Here is a 22,335-nt window from a genome sequence, read left to right as displayed (position 1 = left end):
AGCTGGGAGGGTGGTCTGTATTTTTGGTCTTACCATAGAGGAAGAGCATTGGGTATGTTCAGCTGGCTTTAAAGAAAGGCAGACAGAAATAAGCTGTAATAAGTCTCCAATCAAGAGCCCTAGTAAACTAGGTCTTGGCTAACACAGGAGCAACAAAATGGCAGAAGAGGGCAAAAGGGGATTTGAAAGAAATGCACGAGAGGCTGGGCTTATTCCCTAGGATGCCCAGGATCAAGGCTGGCTGTGGCAGAAGCGGGTACAACTGCCTCTGAATTTGATGTAAGCTCTCTCCACTACCACCACACGTGAGTCACACCCAGTGTCTCCTGAGTGCTGGACACCCTGGCAGTGGAGGTTCTGTGCTGGTAAAATGTTTCTTGTCTCAGCACTATGAGTTCAATACAGGGGCTGATTTGGCTCTCCAGCTCAGATCCAGGCCATGTCTGCACAGGGACCAGCCAGCTTCCAGTGCATCCATCTGATTTATAAACCCATAACATCCCAGGGCTAAAGCAACACTTTCTGTTTATATATCCCCATTCCCTTCCACACAGTTCTGGGTTGGGAGAGTCTAACTGGCTCTTGGCAGCCCTGCAACACCCAGCACCAGCTGTGGAACGTGGGTTGGTGCAGCTAATTAGCTGACTCTGCCTTTACCCACCTCACAGCAAAGCCCTAGGCACTCAGTGGATGTGTTCCTGGAGGCCAGGCTGAGCTGAGCCCAGCCCTGGTCACGCCTGGAAGAGTCAAACTGTTGCAAACACTCTGCCTGATATTCCTTGATTAACCTCTGGGCCATTTCCAATACTGAGAGCAATTCTAAAATATACCCAAGGCTGCAAGTATCCTTAGGTGTAAGAAGCAGAATTGTAAATTAAATGAAACTGTCTTTATTAGGAGTCCTTCAGTTGAACAGTAACATAATCCTTCAGGCCTAACCTCTACCATATGCCAAACCTGTCTGCTACTTTAGCAAAGTGGGAACTGATGTATTTCTTCTTCTGCCAGTGTCAGAATTCCCCTCTAGTGCCATGGAGGTCTCCTGCAGCATGCTGCTGCTCTCCAAGGATGCTGCAGTAATCAAACTGGCATTGTATTACCTAAAAAAAACCCCTGTAGTTTGGATGCACAGCCTAGTTTGGTGATATGGGCAATTGAGAGCAATTAAAAACCCAAGGTACACCAGCTCATTTAATAATTTGGGTTAACTCCTTGGTTTGGTAGTGTCAGCTTTCATTGCTTTCATCCTCCTCTTTCACATGTTTGCTCTTGTGTTTTCAGATCACATACAGGCAAAAGTTGGCTTGAATACCAAATGAAGAAGCAGTGCCCATAGAGACATTTCTTACAGGTCAGGCATAGATTTTGATTTTGTGTTGCTAGGCAAACATCTTTCCAGCAAAGTCCCATCCCCCTTCCTCTTTCTAGTTCTGCAAATCACCTTTTCTAACTGTGGAAGGACCCTTATTCTGCTGCTTGCTGCATTCCTGGTAGAAGGTACAAAGGTCCTTCAAAATAACTGAAAATTTTCAGGATTTTCCATCCTTCCTGGCTGATGGTGTTTGTGCATCTGTGACTGACAGGCTGAAGAAGTCTTTTGAGGCGCTGTGGGATATTGTGCTTTCACTGTCATTTCTTCTCCTATTCCCTGAGCTAACTGGGCTGTGTTTTAAGCTGTGGCCAAAAATGTACCAAATTATATCACTACCTATGGTAGAGGCTCAAAAGCAGCACAGGGAAGGTTCTGCTGATGCTGGCAGGTGGCATTTGTACAAACTGTGGCACTGTGGGCTGAGGTTCCTGCTCTGCCTGTGTGAGTTCATGAGGGGGAAATCAATCCCCAGCTTTGGGTTGCTGAATGCATTTTTGGATATCCCCAAAGGTTTCAGAAAGGAGACAAATCCTACCAGCTGTGCCAAAGGGGCACCCTGTGGACCTGAGCACAGGAATCTGAGAACCCATTACTGGAACTTTCGAGTGTGGCCATTCCAAGCCCTAAAGCTGAGAGAGCTACTGCTAGATTATCCAAGAATCTTCAGCCTTGCCAGTGATGTGGAATGCCAATTTTAGGACAAGGACAGGCAACTGGCACCTGAGAATGCAGTGGTCACAGCAGTTCCCAGAGATGGAGGCATGGTGACAAGTACTTGGAATTAAAGCCAGTGTCTATTGCCCATCTGAAGTGAACAGGATTTCATTTCTACAAATCTCAGAACAATGTGGAAAAACAAACCCTCATCTGTTTGATGTCTCTGGAAGAGCTTTTGGAGAAGCTACACCACTGAGCAGAAAGCACTCTTGGCTGTGTCCCTGCTCCTGCATGGGGTTTAACCTGCAAAGGAACTTCAAGACAAGACTTCTGTCCTGCCCTTCTCCTTTGGGGCATGAATAGCATGAACATACTGAAAGGGAAAGGTCCACAGCAGGGACATCAGTCAGAGGTGATGTTCTGAGCAGTTTCCCTCACAGAGAAAAGGGATCTGAAGTATAAATCATAAGTCCAAGGCCATATTTGGAGTGATACAGAAGGGAACCTGCAGGCTGAGTGGAAAAAGAAATATCTGAGGCAGGATGCACCTGTGTAAAGACACTCAGGGGCATGAGTGCAATGAGAACTGTTAGGGTAGTTTTTTTTCTTTCTTTTTATGTCACTATATTTAAAAAGGCAGCAGAGTTGTTAAGGAAGCAGAAGAGCCCAAGAAAGAGAACACAAGGTTCTAGAAGCCCAAGTAAAAATTCAGTAGGATAAAGACTGAGTGATCCCTGCAACATATCTGAAAACCTCCTCAGAATATTGTTGCCTGCATACATCTCATTCATATTCAGAGTGTACCAGAACACCTGCTTTTTAGGCAGATAAATTGCTTCACTTGCTGCAGACCTGTGAGCATTCTTAGAGCCCCTACAGGCACAAAAGAGGAAGCCAAAGCTTGTGCCCATCATGAAGTCAGGATCCCAGGTAACGAAGTCTCTGGGAAAGAAGCCAGGTTTATTCAATGGAGAGACACTTAAATCTCAGAGGCCACAGCACTGGATGAGGGAACTGTGTTCCTGGCAATCCTGCTCTGCCTGGGTAGGTGGCAGTGAGGTTTACTGGGAGCTGCTTGTGAGGAACAAAACCCCTCCAGGTCCTGTTGAACCTCCATGATGTCCCACAAATCAAACCTGGTGTCTGAAAAAGTTTCTAATGGGTTGTGCTTTGGAAGCCAGGAGAGGATAAAATTTGCACTCCAGAAGAACCAGTCTCAATCTTTCAAGAGCAATATGTAACAGAGTCAATGTAGTGGGATATTTATGCTGTAATGCAAGCCATTCTGAAATTCTGAGAAGGGATGATGTGGTTTTCAGACCTGTAAATACAGCAGCAAAAATATGAGCAAAAAGGCTTTGTATATTCATAGTAGTATCAAAGTTCCCTGAAATATCCATGGGTTAGAATATTTTATGGATAAAGATTTGGAAGAAAACAAGAAAGTGTGTTAATAGGCAGATTCAAATGAAAGTTTCAGTAGGAAATTCCAGAGAGGAGATATTAATCCCACCTCATCCTTGTGGAACACCGGAGCCAGAGGACCATGTTGGGAGGTTTGAGCTCCTTTTGGCTGGTTTGCTGACAACTGTAATGGCTCTGCAGAGAAGCAGCCCCTGGAAATGTCTGAAAGGGAGCTTCATTAGGTCTGTGCAGTGTGTGTTTAATTCATATCACCATGGATTAAACACACAGGCAGGCAGCATTCCCATTGCTGATGGTAGCAATTCTTCTACACCACAGGACACACTGAAGATGAGTTCAACTCCCTTGAAGTAGATCTAGCCTTTGCTAGGAAATCCAAATTGATCTTTTCCCTGAAGTTTGAGGAGCAAAACTTCCTTGCTGATAGCTTTTTACTTTTTAACAACAATTTCATTTGTAGGGAGGAATCTCTTTTTTGCCAGAGATAATTCAACCTTTGTGTTGTGGAGAGCATTTGAGCAGCTGAATGCACAATGCTATAACTGCTTCACTGGACTTGTCTCAGTCAATGCAGAGGTACAACTGCAGCCTCCCAGTTCTGCCTGATAGCCCTAGGTTGGAGGAGATGAGAGCAAATGTGTGTTTGAGATGCTGACACCACAATATGACAGAGTAGCTCCATATTTCTCAGGAGAATGAGTGGTCAGATGCTTATGCTGCCTTTTGTGACAAACAATCTGTCATGGCCTTTCTCCACTGAGGAAACTGTGGCTCATGGATGAAACTTCTAGGAGCCCGCTGAGAGCACTGGTTGCTGGTGATGGATGTCTGCCAAGGTATTCCCTTGATTGTTGAATTTGGAGAATGAAAAATTGCCCATGAAGATGCTATATCTGTTGGAAACTTGGTATTTAGTCTGTCAGCTTTGTCCCATGAGGAAGGGGTGATACATGTTCACTTCTTGCTTTTTTCTCCTCACTGCAGGAAGAGTGCCGCTGAGAACCTGCTCTGCAGAGCCTCCTGAGCAGGCTGAAGTGTTGTGTAGTTCCTTTATATTTGTAGGATATTGGCCTTTTCTAGATCAAGGTCTTTAGGTCTCCTCTGAGGGTCCTACTTCAGCCATGCTGCATCTGTGACTTTGGACTTGTGGCAAGAGACACTCTGGGGAAATGAACTCATCAAAGCCATAGGTAAGATGTGGAGGGGAATTAAAAGCACACATTTGGCATTGAGAAACCCCACTGCTCTTCTGGAGATGTTTCCTTCCCATGTGGTTACACTGAGATGGGATCTGCAAGGTTTTGAGTTTCAAGAAGAACAAGAATTTACCGAAGTATGGGGAAAAAAAAAGAGGTTTGGAAGTTATCTGTGCCATAGACACATGGTAAAAGAAGGCACTAGACATCCTCTTGTATTTGTAGTGTCAAAAATCTGAAGTGACCTCAGGAGGCTGAGTTGCACAAGTCTATGTGGAGAGCTGGAAAAAGTCAGGGCTTCAGATCAACCTGACTGCTGGCAGGTAATAGTCTGCCATTGCACTGGGGAGTTACCACAGCCCCTTCCAGAGCCATCTGTCTGCCACTGCTGTCTGAGGTTTTAATCACAAGAGCCCTGGAGATAACCCACCAGCCACCAAAAGTCTGTGAGGTTATTATGAGGCCAGGCAGAAATGTATCTGGTATTTCTGACAGGGAATACTACGGGATTGCAGATGGCATAATTGTAAATTCCCACAATCTTACAGTGAAATCAAATTATTAGCAGGGAAAAAAACCCAAAAAATCCCCAACAAAACAAACAAACAAACAAACAAACAAACAACAAACAAAAACAAAACAAAACCCAAAAAACCCAAAAGTACCCCCCCAAAAAATACCCCACATACCCCACAAGAACAAATCAGAAAAGCTTTTCAAACTGTGCCATCTTCCTTTAAGTACGGAACCCTTTGAAAATTCCTGGGAACATTTTGAATAAAACTAGCCAAAATTCATTTTTTTTCCCTCTGCAAAAATATTTTCTGTTAGAAGAATGCTGATGCTGAAAGTCAAATGTTCTGTAGAAACATGCCAATTCTGAAAGAGGCATTTCAGAAATGTAAGGTTGAAATCTCACATTTTGTCCTCACACATTTTAATTTGGTTTACATTTCCATTATAAATCATATATAACTGAGAAAAAAAATCAATGCCAGATTAAACTGCTTTTACTTTACTTAAGCATATGTCTTGAATCTTGATTATTTCAATAGAAATGATCTTTTACTGAAAGTTTTTCAACTTTAAATTTGCCTTCTATTTTAAAACAGAAAAAAAATGTTACAAGGGAAAGGGGGGTTTTGAAAAAAAAAAAAAAAAAAAAAAAAAAAAAAAAAAAAAAAAAAATCCAGCCTCCCTGTAGCTCTAATCTGGGTGAAGCACTGGAGGCTTTTTTTGATAATTTAATGCCTATTAGAAAAGGCCACCATCTTACAGGAAAACTGGGAATTGAGGGGTGTGATGCTGCCTTTACTGGAGCAAATGGCGAATACCTTGTGGATTTCCCTGGAAAAAGCTCTGAGGGTGTTCCAGTGCAATATAAAGTGCTGATACTCAGCTCTGCAGTGGAGACTGAGCTCTCCTGCAGCAGGGAGCTAAAATTTCATTTGTTGCAAGGAGGGGAACTGGGGAAAATGCAACATCTGCAATGAGGTTTGCCATTACATTTCTGCCTGCATTAACTCACGGGGGCCAAGAGATACCAAGAGTCAGCTCATCCAAATGCAATATATATGCATTTATACTTCACTGATTCCACATGATCTCAGACCTCAGGGGAAACATTACCATATCCCTGTGCAACAAAAGCCTGTTTTGAATACAGTTAATAAGGGCAAGGTAACTTCTTAAGCAAATGAGTCCTGCAGCTATCAGTTTTTTCCCCTTCATTTCCTATGGATTCTAAGATTTTGAAATTCTGGAGCTTGCTTTTCTAATTAGCTTCTAATATGCAAATCGTACAAATTTGAATAGCTTGTTAATATTTTTCATATATATATATATATATACATACAAAATTGTCAGACAGAAGTCTTACAGCTCCAAGTGCTTAAGGTAAATATAAAGAAAGTCAACTGCTTTTATTTGGTTATGCAGATTACCCTAGATTGACAATTAGAGGACAAGTAATGAAAGGGCTGCTTTTTCACACAGCTGAAAGCTCTATTTTTTCCCCATGACTTTCAGAAAAGTAGAACAATTGGTAAAGTATATCTATGCAAATTATTCTTAATTTTCAGGATGTTTTAATAATCTTTCTCATTAGTTTTGGGAAATCAAATCTTATGGTCATCAAGCCTGGGGGCTCCTGAGAAAGCAGCAGATACTAACCACTATCAGAGATGTAGTGCTCATCTTCAGGTACAGCTGCTGGTCTGACTCAGAGAGGCAGGTGCAGCTTGCCTGTGCTTCATCATTTGGGTTCTGTGGGACAGGCAGCCAGAAGAAGCCCTAGAACATCTCGATGAGAAGGTGCTAAAGATGAATTGAACCATGAAAATAAATGTTGAAGGGCTACATGTGTGCAGGGCTTTTTGTTTTACAGGTGGAGAGACTTCGAGGATCTTCTGTTTGAGTAAGAGAGGAGAGGTGTGGCTGATTTGAATGCCTCTGCCAGGAGCCATGTGTGATGAATTTTTTTTTTCATTAAACTTGGCTTTTCATCTGACTAGTTCTTGATTCACAGGGCAATGGCTCCCAAAGGAGATGATCAGTCTGTCCCAGCCCAGAGCAGCCTGAGGGGGATGACCTTGGGAACAGAACAGGCCACTGAGCAGGATGGAGAGAGAGCAAGAGGGAGAATTCAGCTTTCCAGCTTTCATCACTTTTATTACCATCCATGCCAACAGTGTCCTCATTTCTGTTCCTGAGCAGTCCAATGTGCTTCACTGCATTTCCTAAGGCAAAGTTAACATGGCTTGTAAACATCAAACTCAGCAGTGTATTTATCACTGTGCTGGAAAGGACAGTCTTCTTTTCCTCCACCTCTTTAGAGAGATTTATGTTCTGAATTACCCTTTTTTTTTCATTGTTGGAGGGAAGAAGGAGAGAAAGCTGTGGGACAGGTTTTCCAAAAGGAGCACAGCCTGTAACTGGTTTTCATTCCAAGTAACAGTTATTTTCAAATCCAGGTTGTCCCATCCCAAACACCCAAATAAATCCATCATCTTGACTTCTTACCTGCAGCAGTGTTGTGAAAGCACAGCTGCTGTGGAGGGCTGCAAGCTGGGAGATGTTCTCTGACACACTTGGCCTGCTCAGGTTCTTGTCTACTAAGACCATGACACCAATTTTGTTGTCAAAATAAAACAGAAGAAAAAGACTGTTCAAAACATCCATGCCAGTCCAAATGACTTTGTTGTGCACAGTGTAAGAACTGATTTTTTCCATTTCTTGTAGCATCCCACAGCCTGCCTTGGAAATGAGAATGGCAACAGAGCTCTTCTCTGAGATGAACTTCCTGAGCCACTTTGTGTCAAACACCTTGCAATGCTCCATTTGTACTGAGAGGGTGAGTGGCACTACAGGCTTCTTCTTCCCTGTAGACTGGTGATTTATGAGGATTTTGGTGATTGATGAGGAATTAAACCAACTCCCAGAGGCATGTCCTTCTGCTGCCATGGCTGTGTTTGTCTTCTCTGCACTGGATGTTTGAGCACTTCTGCAGATATTTGTTAATTATTTCTGAATTAGCTGCTGGGATTTCATGGTGGGGGAAAAGGACAAGGAAGAAGGAAAAATGAAGAACAGAAAGAAACTTTGTGCTCTCAGTGTATTGGGTGTTTCTGGGGTTTCTCTGGTCAGCCTCAGGCTGAAAGGAAGAGGGAGACCTTTGGCATTTGTAGGGTTCCAGAAGCACATGAGTCCAGAAGGAAATTTCAGTAGCTTCTTTGTTGTACTGCACAAGCCCTGATTACACTGTGGGTGGTAAGGTTGGAAGGAGGTCTGTGGTCTGCAGCAAAATCCCCACTCCTCAGCACAACTCTGGGGACTGCTGGAGCCACAGGGACACTGGACCAGGAGCAGCTTTTCCTGGGAAGGGAGGCAGGTAGGCTACCAGCTGAAAGATCACACATGCAGTGTTGCCAGGACCCATCCTTTGGGAAGCCCAGAGGCTCTGGGACAGTGTAAAGATGGATGAGCCATCTTGTGCTTTGATGAAGGTGCTTAAAGAAACTGCACATGCTGGTGGAAGCAGGAGAAAACCAAATCCACCTTGGTTTCAAAGCAATAGATCTGTGGATTGCAAGAAGCTCTGGATGACTGTAGGTGAACGATCAGCCCTGTCAGTTTTGTATAATTAATCTTTGCTCAAGGGAGGATATCCAGAGATACCAGCAGCCCAAACAGAGATTGTTATGGACCATTTTCATCTGAGATTTGTAGCAACTAGTGTTTAATTCCCAGTCTGTGTCTTTTCATTGCCTTTTAAATTAGAAAGTTATTTAATGTTGATGCAGAGCATTTCCTAGGAAAAAACCAGCCTACAGACTCATTTGATTTCTGTATGATGTTATGGGATACAGTGAGGTCTGTACGTGTCATTCTGGGATTTGAAATGCCAATCACAGGCATTATCAGAAGACATTAGAAATGGTCATATGGAGACTGGGAATAGATCTTACAAAGCTACTTAGCAACATTTTCTTGTTCTACACATCTTTCCAAGAATAAATTATTATTGATTTGATGAATTCTTTGGTAAAAAAACCAAACAAGGATAGGGACTGTTGAGATGGTACGTAATGCTCATTCTGTGTGATTTACTGTGTTCAAGTATGGTCAAAGAGTTGAGTCTCAAATTCCCTGTCTCTAAACATCAATTTATTTTGATGTTTTCCTATTAACAAGTGCTTCTTTACAGCTGAGGCATCTTTGCCTTCATGTCTGTTCATCTTATATAACGATGTCTGGCTTTGGATGAAGGAGATTTTCTCCCAGCCACTCAGACAAGGCCCAGCAGGCAGCACTGCTGGCTGGTGTCTCAGAGCTTCAAAGTGGAGCTGGGCAGAACAACTGGGGTGCCACCAGCTGGGATGTCCCACTACTCTGCAACAGCAATTAGAACCAAGTCACATTTTTTGGCCATCAATCAGCTGACCATAAGCTGGTTCCAGTCCCCACAGCTTGGTCATCTGGCTGCAGCAGGGAATGGGTCCCATTTAGCAGATGCCCAGGGAGATACATGAAGCTGAAGTGGTTTTGTTGGCATCTTGTGCCAGACAGTCTCCTCAAAGAACAGATCACGGAGTGAAGGTAAGAGCACAGCCATTTAAAAACCAGATGTCTATGAAGAAATAATAAAAGAACCACCCCTCTTGTGTTTGCCTGGCTGGTGCATGAGAATGCAGAGGAAGCAAGGCAAGAGCTAAATGAGGCTGCTATATTGACTATACTAGAAAGGGTAGAATTAATTTATATGTGTTTACCTTTGATTACAAATCTGGGTGAGCAGCAAAGCCTGCACAACTGGATGTGTATTTGATGGGAGATCTGTACCTCTGGGTTTGCAGACTGGTACCATGCCCATGCTGAAAGGCTGCCCAGTGCCTCACACAAAAACCCTCTCCAAGGGGAGCAGCTCTTCCCCTGGACTGATGGGACCTGGCTGAAGATGAGAGAAAAATCTACTGCTAGGTAACATAGAGGGGAACTTCCTACTGCCTTGCTGCAAATGTCTGCCGCCCAAGATTTCAGCAAAACTGGGAGAAAATCACCAGGGAAAACAAGATGGGGGAGAAGAGCAAGTTAAAGAGGAAAACAAGTAAAAAATGCTTGTGTGTGTCTTCCCTTCTTCCATCACCTCCACTGCTTTCATTGCAACTGGCAGTGCAGCCTGGGATGAGTTAGAATTTCTCTATGTTCAAGATGGTGCAAGAAGTGAAGTCTTGTAGCACAAATTCTAAAAGCTCTTGTGATTTGCATGAAGAGCTTTTGCAGCAAAACTGAGTGAGTGAAATGCAGGGGTTTGTGCCCTCTCTGTTACTGCAGCCTGTGTATGGAGAACAGTGACACTGGAAAATTCCTTGGGCATTCTCAGCAAGGTAGGTCTGAGAAAAAAGAGAAATAAATGCCAGAAACATCTTTCACTGCTTCAGGGAATTGCCTAAGATGGCAGAACCAGCTGGATTTGAACTCACCCAAGCACCTTTTTGACCATGGAACTTAGGGTGCTTAGAGATCATTAATTAACATTAATATATTTAGAGACGATCTAAGGAATCAAGAGTCAAGGAAAAAAATCAAGAGATTTTCCTGTGGATTCATATAAAGATACAATCTCTATTAGAGTTCAGGGAAAGTTAAAAGAAACTTCTGCTAGGCAAAAGGAATGATTTATCCTGGCTAGCAAGCCAAAATGGAAAAAAATAATCAGCTTGGGGTAGCTCTTTTTAATTTGAGTGTTTTAACTAGCTTTGTGGAAAAACACATTGGAATTAAGAGGAAAATGAAATATGACTGTAATATATCACAGATGCTGATGCCAGAATATTGTAGTGGGTTTTTTCTTCAAAGTACTGTGATAGAAAAATGACAAGTAAAATTAAATACTGGTCAGAAAACCTGGATATAGGCTTTTAAAAGAGCTCTTTGTACAGAAATGTAGATGTCATACACTTATTTTTACTATTGAACCAACACAGTACAAGATCTGTGGTTCTTTGTGTTCCTACTATTAGCTTTTACTATTATTATAGCAATAATTTACAGTCAAATAAGAAAAGAGGACTTCTGCTCTCAAGGCCTTAAAACCGTGCAAGGTTTTGGGTATGTGCAAGCCTGCTCTAATTAAAAGCACAATTCACTCCTCAGGGCAGTCAGTGAGATGCTGTGGGCCACCATTTTAAACATTTTCACTCAGAAGGACTCCAGACAGGTTTATGCATCGCGTCTTACAGTCATAGGGCTGTCTTTCTTTTTGCTGCTTTCACATTTAACTTCTAAAAATTTGTTCTCCTGGATTCTTTATCTTTGGTTTCTCCTATTTTAATTAATGAGAATGTGTGTGGTTAAATTTTTCCAGTAAGACAAATTTATTTTTATGCTACTCTCAAGTCTTGCCTGCATTAAAATACATTCTGATTTTTCCGTGGGCCTGGAATGATGTCAGAAGCCAAGTAAAACAATTTTGTGGAAATCACAATATTGAGGTACATCCTTAAAATTGGATGGTATGAAGAGTCTTTCAAAGTGGGAACTACCTGCCTTCTTCTTATGGTGCCAGCACTGCTAGCAACAGCTCAAATACTCAGGTAAACTGAGGAAGGAGTCATTTGCATTTACTATCCCCTTCTTTTGCAGAAAATACATACTTTTTTCTGATTGTCCATATTTCATATAGATTTCCATACAGAAAAAGTTGTGCAGTTACCAAAATCACCTCTTTTAAAGAGCATATCACATTATGAACTCTGGAAATGCACCCAAAATACCAACATTTTAAAGACAAGAGATTAAAATAATAAAAAAAAAGGCCCCATTATCATGACAATTATATACATAAATAAACCCAAAATAACCCTGTTCAAACATGGTTGTGGTTGGATAGTCATACCATACTTCTTTCTCACCAATACAGGGTGAAAAACATGCACTAAAATTGTTGATTAAGCATAGGAAGTGATCAAATTCAAATTGATCTAAGCCTAATCTGTGGAAGAGTCCAGGGCAGCTCTCCTGAAGTTCTTCAAAGGCAAAATAAAGCACTTGCCACTGCTACAGCTCACAACCATGCTTCAACATGGTTTCCTACAGCTGGGGCCACCATGGTGTGTTACCTGAATTATTCCAGTGATAAAACCACCACCAGATTAAAACAAAAAAGGAAAAAAAAAAAAAAAAAGGAAAACTCAATCCACCCCCCCGCCCCCCCATCAATTTTAGCAGTAGTTTTTCCAAAAAGAAAACAAGCCATATACACATACATATACACGCACACAGGGAGAGCTCAGGACTACGGACAACTTCTGGGATGGCAGCAGTAAGGGAGCGACAACACAGGATGTCAAAAGAAGCCACTGTGCTTCTCCAGCCCTTTGCTACATAATTTGGAGGCCTCTGCTACCCAGATGGCATTTGAGAGGGGGAGAAAGGAGAGCGGGGGGAGATGTTTTCTGCCTCTTTCAGAAGGTTTGGTTAAACGAGCTTGCGAGTTGTGGGAACCGCAAAGGTTTGGTGGCGGCAGCCGAGGGCCAAAATCTGAGCAGCAAAGGGCGTGGAAGCGGAGAGAACCAGACAGGCAGAGAAAGACAGACAGACAGACAGGCACAGCGACAGAGATGAATGGCAGTCCCAAGTGAGGTGCAGGCTGGATGCAAGTCGTCCTTCCCGCGATCCTTGCTCCCTTGGAGGGAGGGGTGTGTGCCCACGAGGGCGGCAGGGCCACGCGCTGCAGTCCTGGCGCAGGCGGCGCCGCCTGCACGAGGACTGCAGGGGCTCAGCCCTGGTTCTCTGCCTTCAGACACATTGGTTGGGAGTGGAAATGAACTCAGGGGGTTTAGTGTGGCTGGAGAAGGGGAGAGGAAAGTGAGGGAGAAAAGGAAGAGAGGCAGGGTGTGGGTTAAAAGGGAGGAGTGCAGGAGAGGGTGAAAGGGAGATTTAAGTATAGGCTTTCAGATATTCTAAAGAATGGGAGCAGGAGCTCGTGGCAAATAATATGAAGCCTCTGGACACCAAAAGCAAGATGATTGTAAAAAACGGCCTCATGCGCCTGGTTTAAACATCAGAAATGAAATAGACTAAATGAGAAGCCACTGCACAAGTCTCCAATTCTTGGGAGCTCAATGCTTTGGTATTTCTCTGGCCTTACTGCACCAGTACTCAGGATTCAATCAAGCTGCAACCCTCTGCTGACTTCTTAACAGAATTTGGAAAACTTTCCAGAAGTGCAAGGTATAAAGTACTCAGCTCTCCTGAACACCTGATGGCCAAACATCAAACCATTACCCATAAGGCTGGGGCAGACCTGACCAATATTTTTTAGGGAAGTAATACACCGAGGTGGGGTTTGTGTTTCCCTAACCTTCTTCACACGGTGGCTGCTTCCTGAGGCACCCAAGAAATTTGTCTCCCAGATACCCACACACAACACTGCACTCCCCTCCTGTCATCTCTCCAGTTAAAACCCACCTCAAACCACTTGCAATCTTCCTCAGGGAAACGTGTGCTGCTGCAACAGGAGTGCATTTTATGCACGGAAATATTCCATTATTTCACAAAAACCCTCAAGTCACCAGTTCCCTATCCCTGACAGTTCTCATCTTGTAACCATGCTCACCCCCTGGCTCATCACATCTGCTGCATGGCCTTGTCTGGGTACCTGTGCTGGGTAACTCCTCCTCCCCTGTGCCTCCTGCAGGGTTCACAGACACACTCAGACGCTGGGCAGCTGTGGCACTGAACGAGCAGGCAGGGTGGCCACCACTCCAGATGGTTTTCTCAGTCATCCTCATGCACCCCAAGCACAGCTGACAAACACAGAGGCTCCTGCGCATGCAGACGTGCTCAGAGGCACCAGCAGAAGCCCTCAGAGACAGGCTCACAGATAGGCACAAACCCTCCCTCCCTGACAGCCTTTCCAGACAGACACATGGAATCAAACACTCAACACCCCCACTGTCACTGTGCTGCTCTGGAGACACAGGTGTTCCTGCCTGGACATGCCCTGGAGCTCTCACAGGCCATGAGCAACCCCCAGAGGCTCCTCCAGCTCTGTGGGTGCTGATATGAGCTTTGTTTTGGTGGCAAATGTGGACTGAGCCATGCAGTCCCTTTGGTCTGACCCTGGCAGGGGGAAGGATGAAGGAAAAAGGACCCTGTGGACCAAGGCAAAGTCAGTTTTCCTCTCTGGCCAAGGGGAAGGAGGTCACATGAACACCTTTCCCAGCGACTCAGGGTCTGTGTTTCTTTCATTACTTTGGGCACCGTGGCACAGCACAAATGGAGCTTGATTCTCCCATTTGATACAGAGCAACAAACAATAATGAGAAACTTTCTTTGCCTGGAGGAGGAGGGGACAGCAGGCTGTTAGTCACCTTTACAGCGCTCAACTCCAGGCTGTGCCTGCTGATGTGGAAAGGAAGGAAGTGCTACTCTGTGCTTGGAGCTTCTGGGATGATACAGTCCAAACCTGCTGGGTTTTATTCAACTCCTATCAGATTTATTTCCAATTATAATAGAGGGCAATAATTTTTACCACCTCAACATTTTCTTCTAAGGAGCTTAAAAGGTTTTGCAAACTCTAATAACAATACTTTTTTAACATAAAGAATAATAGCAGTCTCCACTGTTGGGAAGACTGAGGTACAGGGATCTAATAAAAGTCCAAGGAATATAACCCACAGGCCCTACATCCCAGGCCTCACACATTATACCATGTTTCATCTTACTCTCTAAAAGTCATTCTTTGTCTTGAAGGCAGCTGACACATGGTCGAGGTGGTCTCTGCCTTGGAAGTTCTTTTTTTTAACAAAAGATTAAAAAGTCCTTTCCTCCCCCTTTACTTACTTAAGAAGTGGCATGAGAGTGCCCCCAAAATAAATATTTAAAAAAACTTTTGGGGAAAAAATATTAAAAAAAGAACTTCATTTTGTGACTAGAAAGTTAGCTGTACAGCAGTCACTGAGAGGAAAGCTCTGAAAATGCAGCTTCAGAGTGATGCAATTTAAAGGCGAATTTGGCAGAAACTGTGCCACCCTGAAGGTTTTAAACCCACCAGATTTTGACCTTCTCTGTGCTCTTTGCACTTCTTTAGTTGTGTGAGATGCCTCTGTGCGTCTGTGGAGCCCCTTGGAGGGACTTGGGAGATGTTCCCAGGATGCAGGAAGCAAGATGGATTTATTGCTTGACGTGATTGGGCTTTTTGCTTGACATATTTCCCCACCATGGAGGTGTTTTACGTGAAGGCTTCCTGAAGGACTCAGAAATGCTGAGGGGGGCCTAGCTTGCCACCCCATGGCTTCCCACTACTTTGGAATGCACAGCCATGCTAATGAAGTGCTGAGCTGGGCATGCAGGTGCACACTCACCCATGGGCATGCAGGGGAGCATTCCTGCATTCAGGAAACTCCCAGGCACACTCATCCAGAACCAGCTCTCACAGTGAGACAGTCACATGGGCTCAGTTACACACACAGCAACCTCTGAATCCATCAACACCAAATACACGTGAGATTCTTGGGCTTGCATTCACACTCCTTTCCCCCCACACAGGGATTTATGTCTGGACACTCTCCTGTGGATTTGTAGCCCATCCAAACACACTTAGGGACATGGAGCACCAGTAATGGAGTGCACACACAAACACCCACCCATGCACACTCACATATATCTTAAGGAAGATTTTGGTCTGGGAAATCCCTTTTCAAGAAACAAAAATAAATGTCAACAGAAAAAATGAAAGACAAACCAGAACATGGGGAACTGCACAAACAAGAGCAAGCACATACCTACACACACACTGTGGAGGCTGTCAGTCAGTCAGGGCTCTCCTCACAACTACAGTTCTGTGCCTGCTGGGTTTGCTTCCCCTGAGTGCAAAAGTGTGCTGAACCTCACAGATTTCAGGCTTATGTCAAAGGCTGCAGGTCAAGCTGACCTGGGCCAGGAGTGTCCATCTTCCCTTCTAACTGACCACAATGAGAACTGACCCTTCACTGCACTCCAGGAGCAGCACCTTCCAAGATCCTACCACAAGCACTCTTCAGCTCCTAAGGAGTTCAGCAGAAATATTTTACCTGCACCTGACCAGTCTAAACATCTCTTATCAGTGGAGCTGGTTGGCATTTTAGGGTTTATTGCTTTTGTCCTTTTCAGACCCCAGGTGTCTTGGAACAAGTCAAGACAGTGTACAGAAACACAGGGCAGGGCTTGCTCAAGCCCACAGACAGCAAGGAAGCAACAGGCCCCCGAGGAGAGGGGAGAAGTGTGTCTGATAAACTGCCTCACACTGCTTGGCAAGATGACAACCAGCCGTCCAAGATGGGCTGCCACTTCCAAAGCCCATTTTCTACAGCTGTAACATATCAAGTGCTGCTAGCAGGGAGGGAATCTGACAGGACAAACCAACATACAAAACATTCTCTTATTCAATAAGGGTTATAAGTGCAAAGGGATTTCAGAACATTTCAGAACAAACTCAATCCACAGCTGCCGCTTATTTATCAGTGCATCAAAAGGTTGTGCAAGTTTTTAGTAACAAACATTAGAAACTAGTAGCAAAGGACTTGCCTAGATAAAAAAGAGAAGATTTAAACATGCCAGGTAACAAAAAGATGTGTGCAGAGATCTGTAAAACTGTATAGAAGGAAAGGATTCTTTAGAGGAAACAGAGGGACCATCATACAATGCTTTTCACAGCCCTGACTAAAAGAGTCAGGGCCAACCCTGCTGCCTCCTCACCTAAGACAGCTGCTGGTTGTTTGGACAGAGGCATGCCCTCATTTTTTGTAGGCTTCTGTAACTGAGAACTGGATCCTGGGCCTTGCCTGACATGAACTGGAATTGAGACAGAGCCTTGTGGCTGGCAATTAAGCACAGCAGCACGGACAGCCCTGGAGACTGAGGATCACAACAACCATCAGCAGCATGTCTGTCTCAGCAAGATGCTGAGGATGAATGTGATTTATACTGCTTAAATTTGATGTCTGGGAGCCGGGTGTCTAGACAAACCTAACAAAGCTAGACACTCACCAGTCACCAGTGGGCACCTCCAAATAGCAATTTATTTCCCTGTCACAGATGTGTCCAGGGTGCCTGGGAGGGGAGCATCCCTCACCACTAACAGCAAGAGGTCACCTGGCTGTGACTCTCTTCCTCTCAGACAATGGGAGCTAATGAGGAGATGAATCTGAATTTCTTCAAAAGGACCTGTTGGATTTTCCCGCAGTCTAGGATTTCAGACTATTTATGCACCAAAACAAAAGGATTTCCTTCCTTTCTGCTTAGAAGACTTTTGTATGGATTCAAATACATCAGTCAGGGAAGTCTTATTGATGTTTAATATGATTCATTTCCAGTTAACAGTGTTTATTCCCTACAATGCCATATACAGTTCTCCCTATAGGGATGAGTATTGAACTTCTCCTGAAGCCTATTGCCAGGTTCCCTACTTAGTTTGCTTATGACAAGTGTGGCAGAGAAAAGGTCTTAATCTCACTTTTAAAAATTAACAACTTCAGCCTCAATGTAACACCCCGCTACAAAGTCAGACTAATACTGATATCTACTAATATCTGATATCTAAATATAAGACTAGATATCTGATAGAAGACTAATATTTAATATCTTAAAAGGTAACCAAAATTGTTTACAACATTCTGTGGGAAATGTTGTAAGCAACTTTTTGTGTCCAGAAACCAGGACGTTTAAGAGATGCAAAATAAAAGCTCCTTTTTAGTTAAAAACTATTTTCCATTCTTTCAAAAGACAAGGAAAATAAACTAGTTAAAAAAATAGTTATTTATTCAAAATCAAGATGTTACAGCTTGAATAATATTCCTGTTTTGGAATTACAGAATAAAAAGGAAAAAAAGAAAAAAAAAGTTGAACAGAAATTAAACTAGAACCAAGATATGAAAATATTTTGTTTGGAAAGTTCCAAGTGAGGCACTTTTATTTTTCAAAATGCTGCCTGATTATTTTTCCCTAAACACAGCAATGAGTGAAAACTATGCTGTCACTTCTCTGCTTGCAATGGGTTGCCTTTACAGCACACAATTCCAAGATGGAATGTTTATTCAAGAGCCACATAATTTTGAAAATTCACAAGTGATTTGCTGTTCTTTAAGATATTTACAGCAATTTTCTTTCAATTTTTCTATTTTCCTGGCCTTTATAAGCTGCATTTTTCAGAGTAATTTTTGTCCATGCTTATAAACCCATCACAGTCTTTCTTTTGGAAATCTGGTTCCTGCCTGTCCTTTGTCTATTTATCCTATAATTCTATATCCATCTACCTCCAAAAAAAGAGATATAGGAAAGAATTGCCTGGTGTGATTTATTTCCTGCACACCAGATGCTCATTTCAGTCTCTGTGGCTCACTCAGTCCTTCACCTGTCTGCTGAGATGGGCACGAGTGGGGCCAATCAGTGCCAATTGGGCTGGAGCAATTCGAGAGATGGACCAAATCAGGTTGCAAACAAACAACAAAAAAAAGGGTTGGAACTCTGGTGCTTTGTTTTCCTTTGGGATTTCTGCTTTATTTTTATTTTATCTACCTTAGTTTATTATTATATTCACATTTGAAACAGAACATTAGGAGCAGATTTCTCTAAACAGGGACAATTTGGTATTTATTTCTTTTGGAGGAAGCCTGAGTGAGGAGGCACAGGGAGGATTCCTGTTTTGGTTCCCTCAGTTCCACCTCGAAAGAACTGACCTTTATCTCTCTGTGGGGTGGAGAGCATTGAGCTGCCATGGGAAGCACAGCATAACACTGGGCAGACCAAAGTCCTGTTCGAGCAGCTTCCCATGGCACAAAGAGCTTTTCCACTTACACTCCACATTTCCCATCACTTTTCCTGCTATACAGTTTAATTCATGCCAGGCGGATTATGGAGGGAAGAAAATGATGCAACAGTCAAAAAGTCCTTTAAGTCGTTCCAAAAAAAAAAAAAATTAAAACAGAAGAAAACCAAACCAAATAAAATGCAAAAAAAAAAAAAAGAAATAAAATAAAATAAAAAAGAGCTTTGAAACTAAACAAAAAAAATTTCTGAAAATAAAAGAAAGGAGGAAGAGGGGAAAAAAATATAAAAGAACCCGGGAAAGACGAATGTTAGAGCAGGCACGATCATGGACAGACGCCAGCTACTTACGTTCACCTCGGTGATTGCTATATCAACAATGCTACCCACAACAATCAAGGCGTCAAATGTATTCCATGCATCACAGAAATAGTGCTGCATGTGGCAGAGAAGCCAAGGAGAGAGAGAGAGAGAGAGAGAGGAAAGAAGGAAGAGGAAGAAAGAAGGAGAGCGAAAGAGAGAGAGAGGAAAGAAGGAGGAGGAAGAAAGAATGAGAGAGAGAGAGAGGAGGGAGAGAAAGAGGGAAAGGGAGAAAAGAGGGGAAAAAAAGTAAAAAGTAAAATAAAATAAAATGAAAATAAAAAACGAAACAAAAGCATGAAAGAGGGAGAGAAGAGGAAAAAAATAAGAAAAGAAAGAGGTTATGTGGGCATATTAAATAGTCTCTTACCACTCTACAGTATTGGTTGCTCAAACCTCTGTAACGTTTCACATGATGGAGGGTATCAACAAAAGCCTGGTTAGTCAGAAAGTTACACTCAAGCATGTCTACCTTTTGGAGGGAAAAAAAGCACACACACCCCAAACTCTGTGCGCTTTCACCAGTCACAGCCTTGGGGCCAGCTATGACAAGTGAAAAAGAAGGAGGCATTTCCCCCCCTCCTTTTTTTTTCCCTGGGAGAAGGAGAAGGACGACGGCAAGTTCAATAAAAGCATGACTAGAGGGAAAAAAACCAGAAAACAAAAAGAGAGAGAAAAAAAGAGAGAAAGAGAGAAGGAACAGCAGAGGAGGAGGAGGTGGTGGTATCCTGGGGAGGGTAGAGTAATACTCACATTAGTTTCACTGAGAATGACGTCTATAATGCTGCCAATTACGATGAGGAAGTCAAAAACATTCCAAGGATCACTAAAGTAACCCTACATAAGGAAGGGGCAGGCAGGATGGGGATTAAAAAGGAATGTTAGACAGACAAAAACAGTTCAAAATTACCATTAGAATTTCTGCTCTGACACCTCAAGGGGTTGACAACAAGGAGACAACAAGGTGTCTCAAGCTGTAGCCTAGGCCTGGGTTCCCTGACTTGCGTGAGCAGCCCCTCTCCAGCTCATGTGATTCCAGAGAAGCCACCCCTCCCGTCCAGCTCTGAGACAGGGGATGAAGGGAAGTCACACAGATCATTTTGAGCGTGGCTGCTGGCAGGAATGGTGATTGCAGGACCAGCTCCTCCAGACATCTCCATTCCTGGCAATGCAGCACCCTTCCCATTTGACTTAGTGGGGAGAGTACAGGAATAGTGTAATGTGGTTTCTTCAAAAAATGGCTCCCCACTGTCAGTATCAATCCCCCAGTCCATGCTCCAGCTGTAGAGCTCTGTGCTGGCACAGGGAATAGCTGGCTGCTGTGCCATGGAGGAGAGGGCACAGTCAAGCTGGGGATGTGCTATCTAAACCTCACCTTTCTCTATACCCAGCCACAGTCAGTATCATTTCAGTCATTGCAGTTTCTTTCAGTAATGCTTTAGGTCCTGTCCCAATGATACAGAGCAGGACTGGTGTCTCTGCTACTCTGAAAGCACACCTGCACCACAAAATGGAGCTGTGAATGTAGCCTGGCTTGTCCCAGCAGGAGCAAAGTTTGCTTTAGCATTGCCCAGAGCCAGACCTGCTGCTCACTCCTGCTAAGGACATTGTCACAGCAGTGCTGTCACCTTGGCTGTCCAGGACAAGGGATGGCTGGTCACTTCAGGGGCTGCCCCAAACATCTCGCTGTCCTAAGCACAGATCAGGAGATGCTAATCAGCACTGCTTACTGTCCTTATCCTGCATAATCTTTCAGTGGATAGGCTGCAAGGACACAGGACCATTTTGGAGAAGGTCCTGTTCAGCCTAGGGGATGAACCTCTGCATGAAAACTTCCTCTACAAGTGAATGTCATGAGCAAAGAAAATTCATCCTGGCTCACTGAGCACCTGTGCCAATCTCCTGCCCTTGTTCTGCAGTCTTCAAAGGAGGCAAACGTGCAAAATCCTCTATGCTCCTTTCATGTGTTTGGTTTAGTGAGCATGGGCTAACCTGACCTCCCTGGTTCCCAGCTGCAGCTCGTCTCCTGTGAGACTGAACCCGAGCTGCACTGTGACTGCTATTCTTAGTCCAAGAGTCAGGTCATGGGTAAAGTGTGAGCCTGTGTTCCCAGGCAGCGTTGCAGAAAGCAAAAAGGAGAAAAGAAAAAAAAAATTAAAGACAAGAAAGAAAAAAACCGTATTCCAGTACTGGCACTGTACAAAGTCAGGCTTGGGAACCTCAGATTACTGTGGGTTCAACCATCACGAGGCGCAGGCACTGGCAAAAAGTGTCTTTCTATCTGCTGAAACACTGCCTCCATGAGACTTTGAGACTCACACTTATGAACAACATTACACTTTGGGCAGGGAAAAAAAAAAAGAAAATATGAAGCAGAAAAAGCCACTGCCCAGCTGGTTCCATGCCAGTGAAGGGAGCTGGTAGAGGGGACTTTGAAATCTTCTCCTCAAAACCAGAATAAAACCCCTTCATTCTGCAGCCTGAAATAGGCAACTCTCTTAGCAGATCTACACTGGAAGGAGCAACCATCCCATGGCTACACATTACTACACACTTAGCTACAACAGGGAGGAAGCAAACAGGAGCAAAAGCAAATTCAGAGAATATTATTATTCAGCGTCCAGCCTAGAAATACACAACAAATATTAGAATGGATTCAGCGGTGATGTCCAGCATCATTAACAACCAGATGGACCTGGAATAAAACTGTAATTAGACTTCACCAAGAGGAAGGGGAGGGAGAGAACAGCAGATTAAATTGTAGAGGCAAACGCATTTTGAATAAATAAAGGATAGACACAGCTCATACAGAGTTACACAAAGTGCCTTTGCAGCCTGATGCGACCTTGGCAGACAGTGCACTTGCAGGATCAAAGCAGAGATCCTGCTTTGATCAAAGGATCAAAGCAGAGAGTAGAAGACAACAGACCCAATCCTCCTGCCCCTGTCCATGGGCCCAGTCCTGCAGAAGGCAATGGCACTGCCCACATGCCAAAGGAATACAAGTGTTCAATAGCA

The 22,335-nt window shown here is 43.6% G+C and overlaps 1 protein-coding gene across 1 annotated transcript in view; it reads right to left on the bottom strand.

Moving 5' to 3' along the window:
• Positions 1–22,335, bottom strand: part of LOC102031898 (voltage-dependent L-type calcium channel subunit alpha-1C-like) — a 389,144-nt gene that overhangs the window by 37,769 nt on the left and 329,040 nt on the right. Inside the window, 3 exon segments of the mRNA XM_031060510.1 lie at positions 34–66; positions 19,309–19,392; positions 20,071–20,154. Coding sequence (XP_030916370.1) covers positions 34–66; positions 19,309–19,392; positions 20,071–20,154 — 201 coding nt within the window.

The sequence above is a fragment of the Geospiza fortis genome, unplaced genomic scaffold, assembly GCF_000277835.1.
Source record: "Geospiza fortis unplaced genomic scaffold, GeoFor_1.0 scaffold13, whole genome shotgun sequence".
NCBI lineage: Eukaryota > Metazoa > Chordata > Aves > Passeriformes > Thraupidae > Geospiza > Geospiza fortis.
This window is presented reverse-complemented; position numbering and strand designations above follow the sequence as displayed.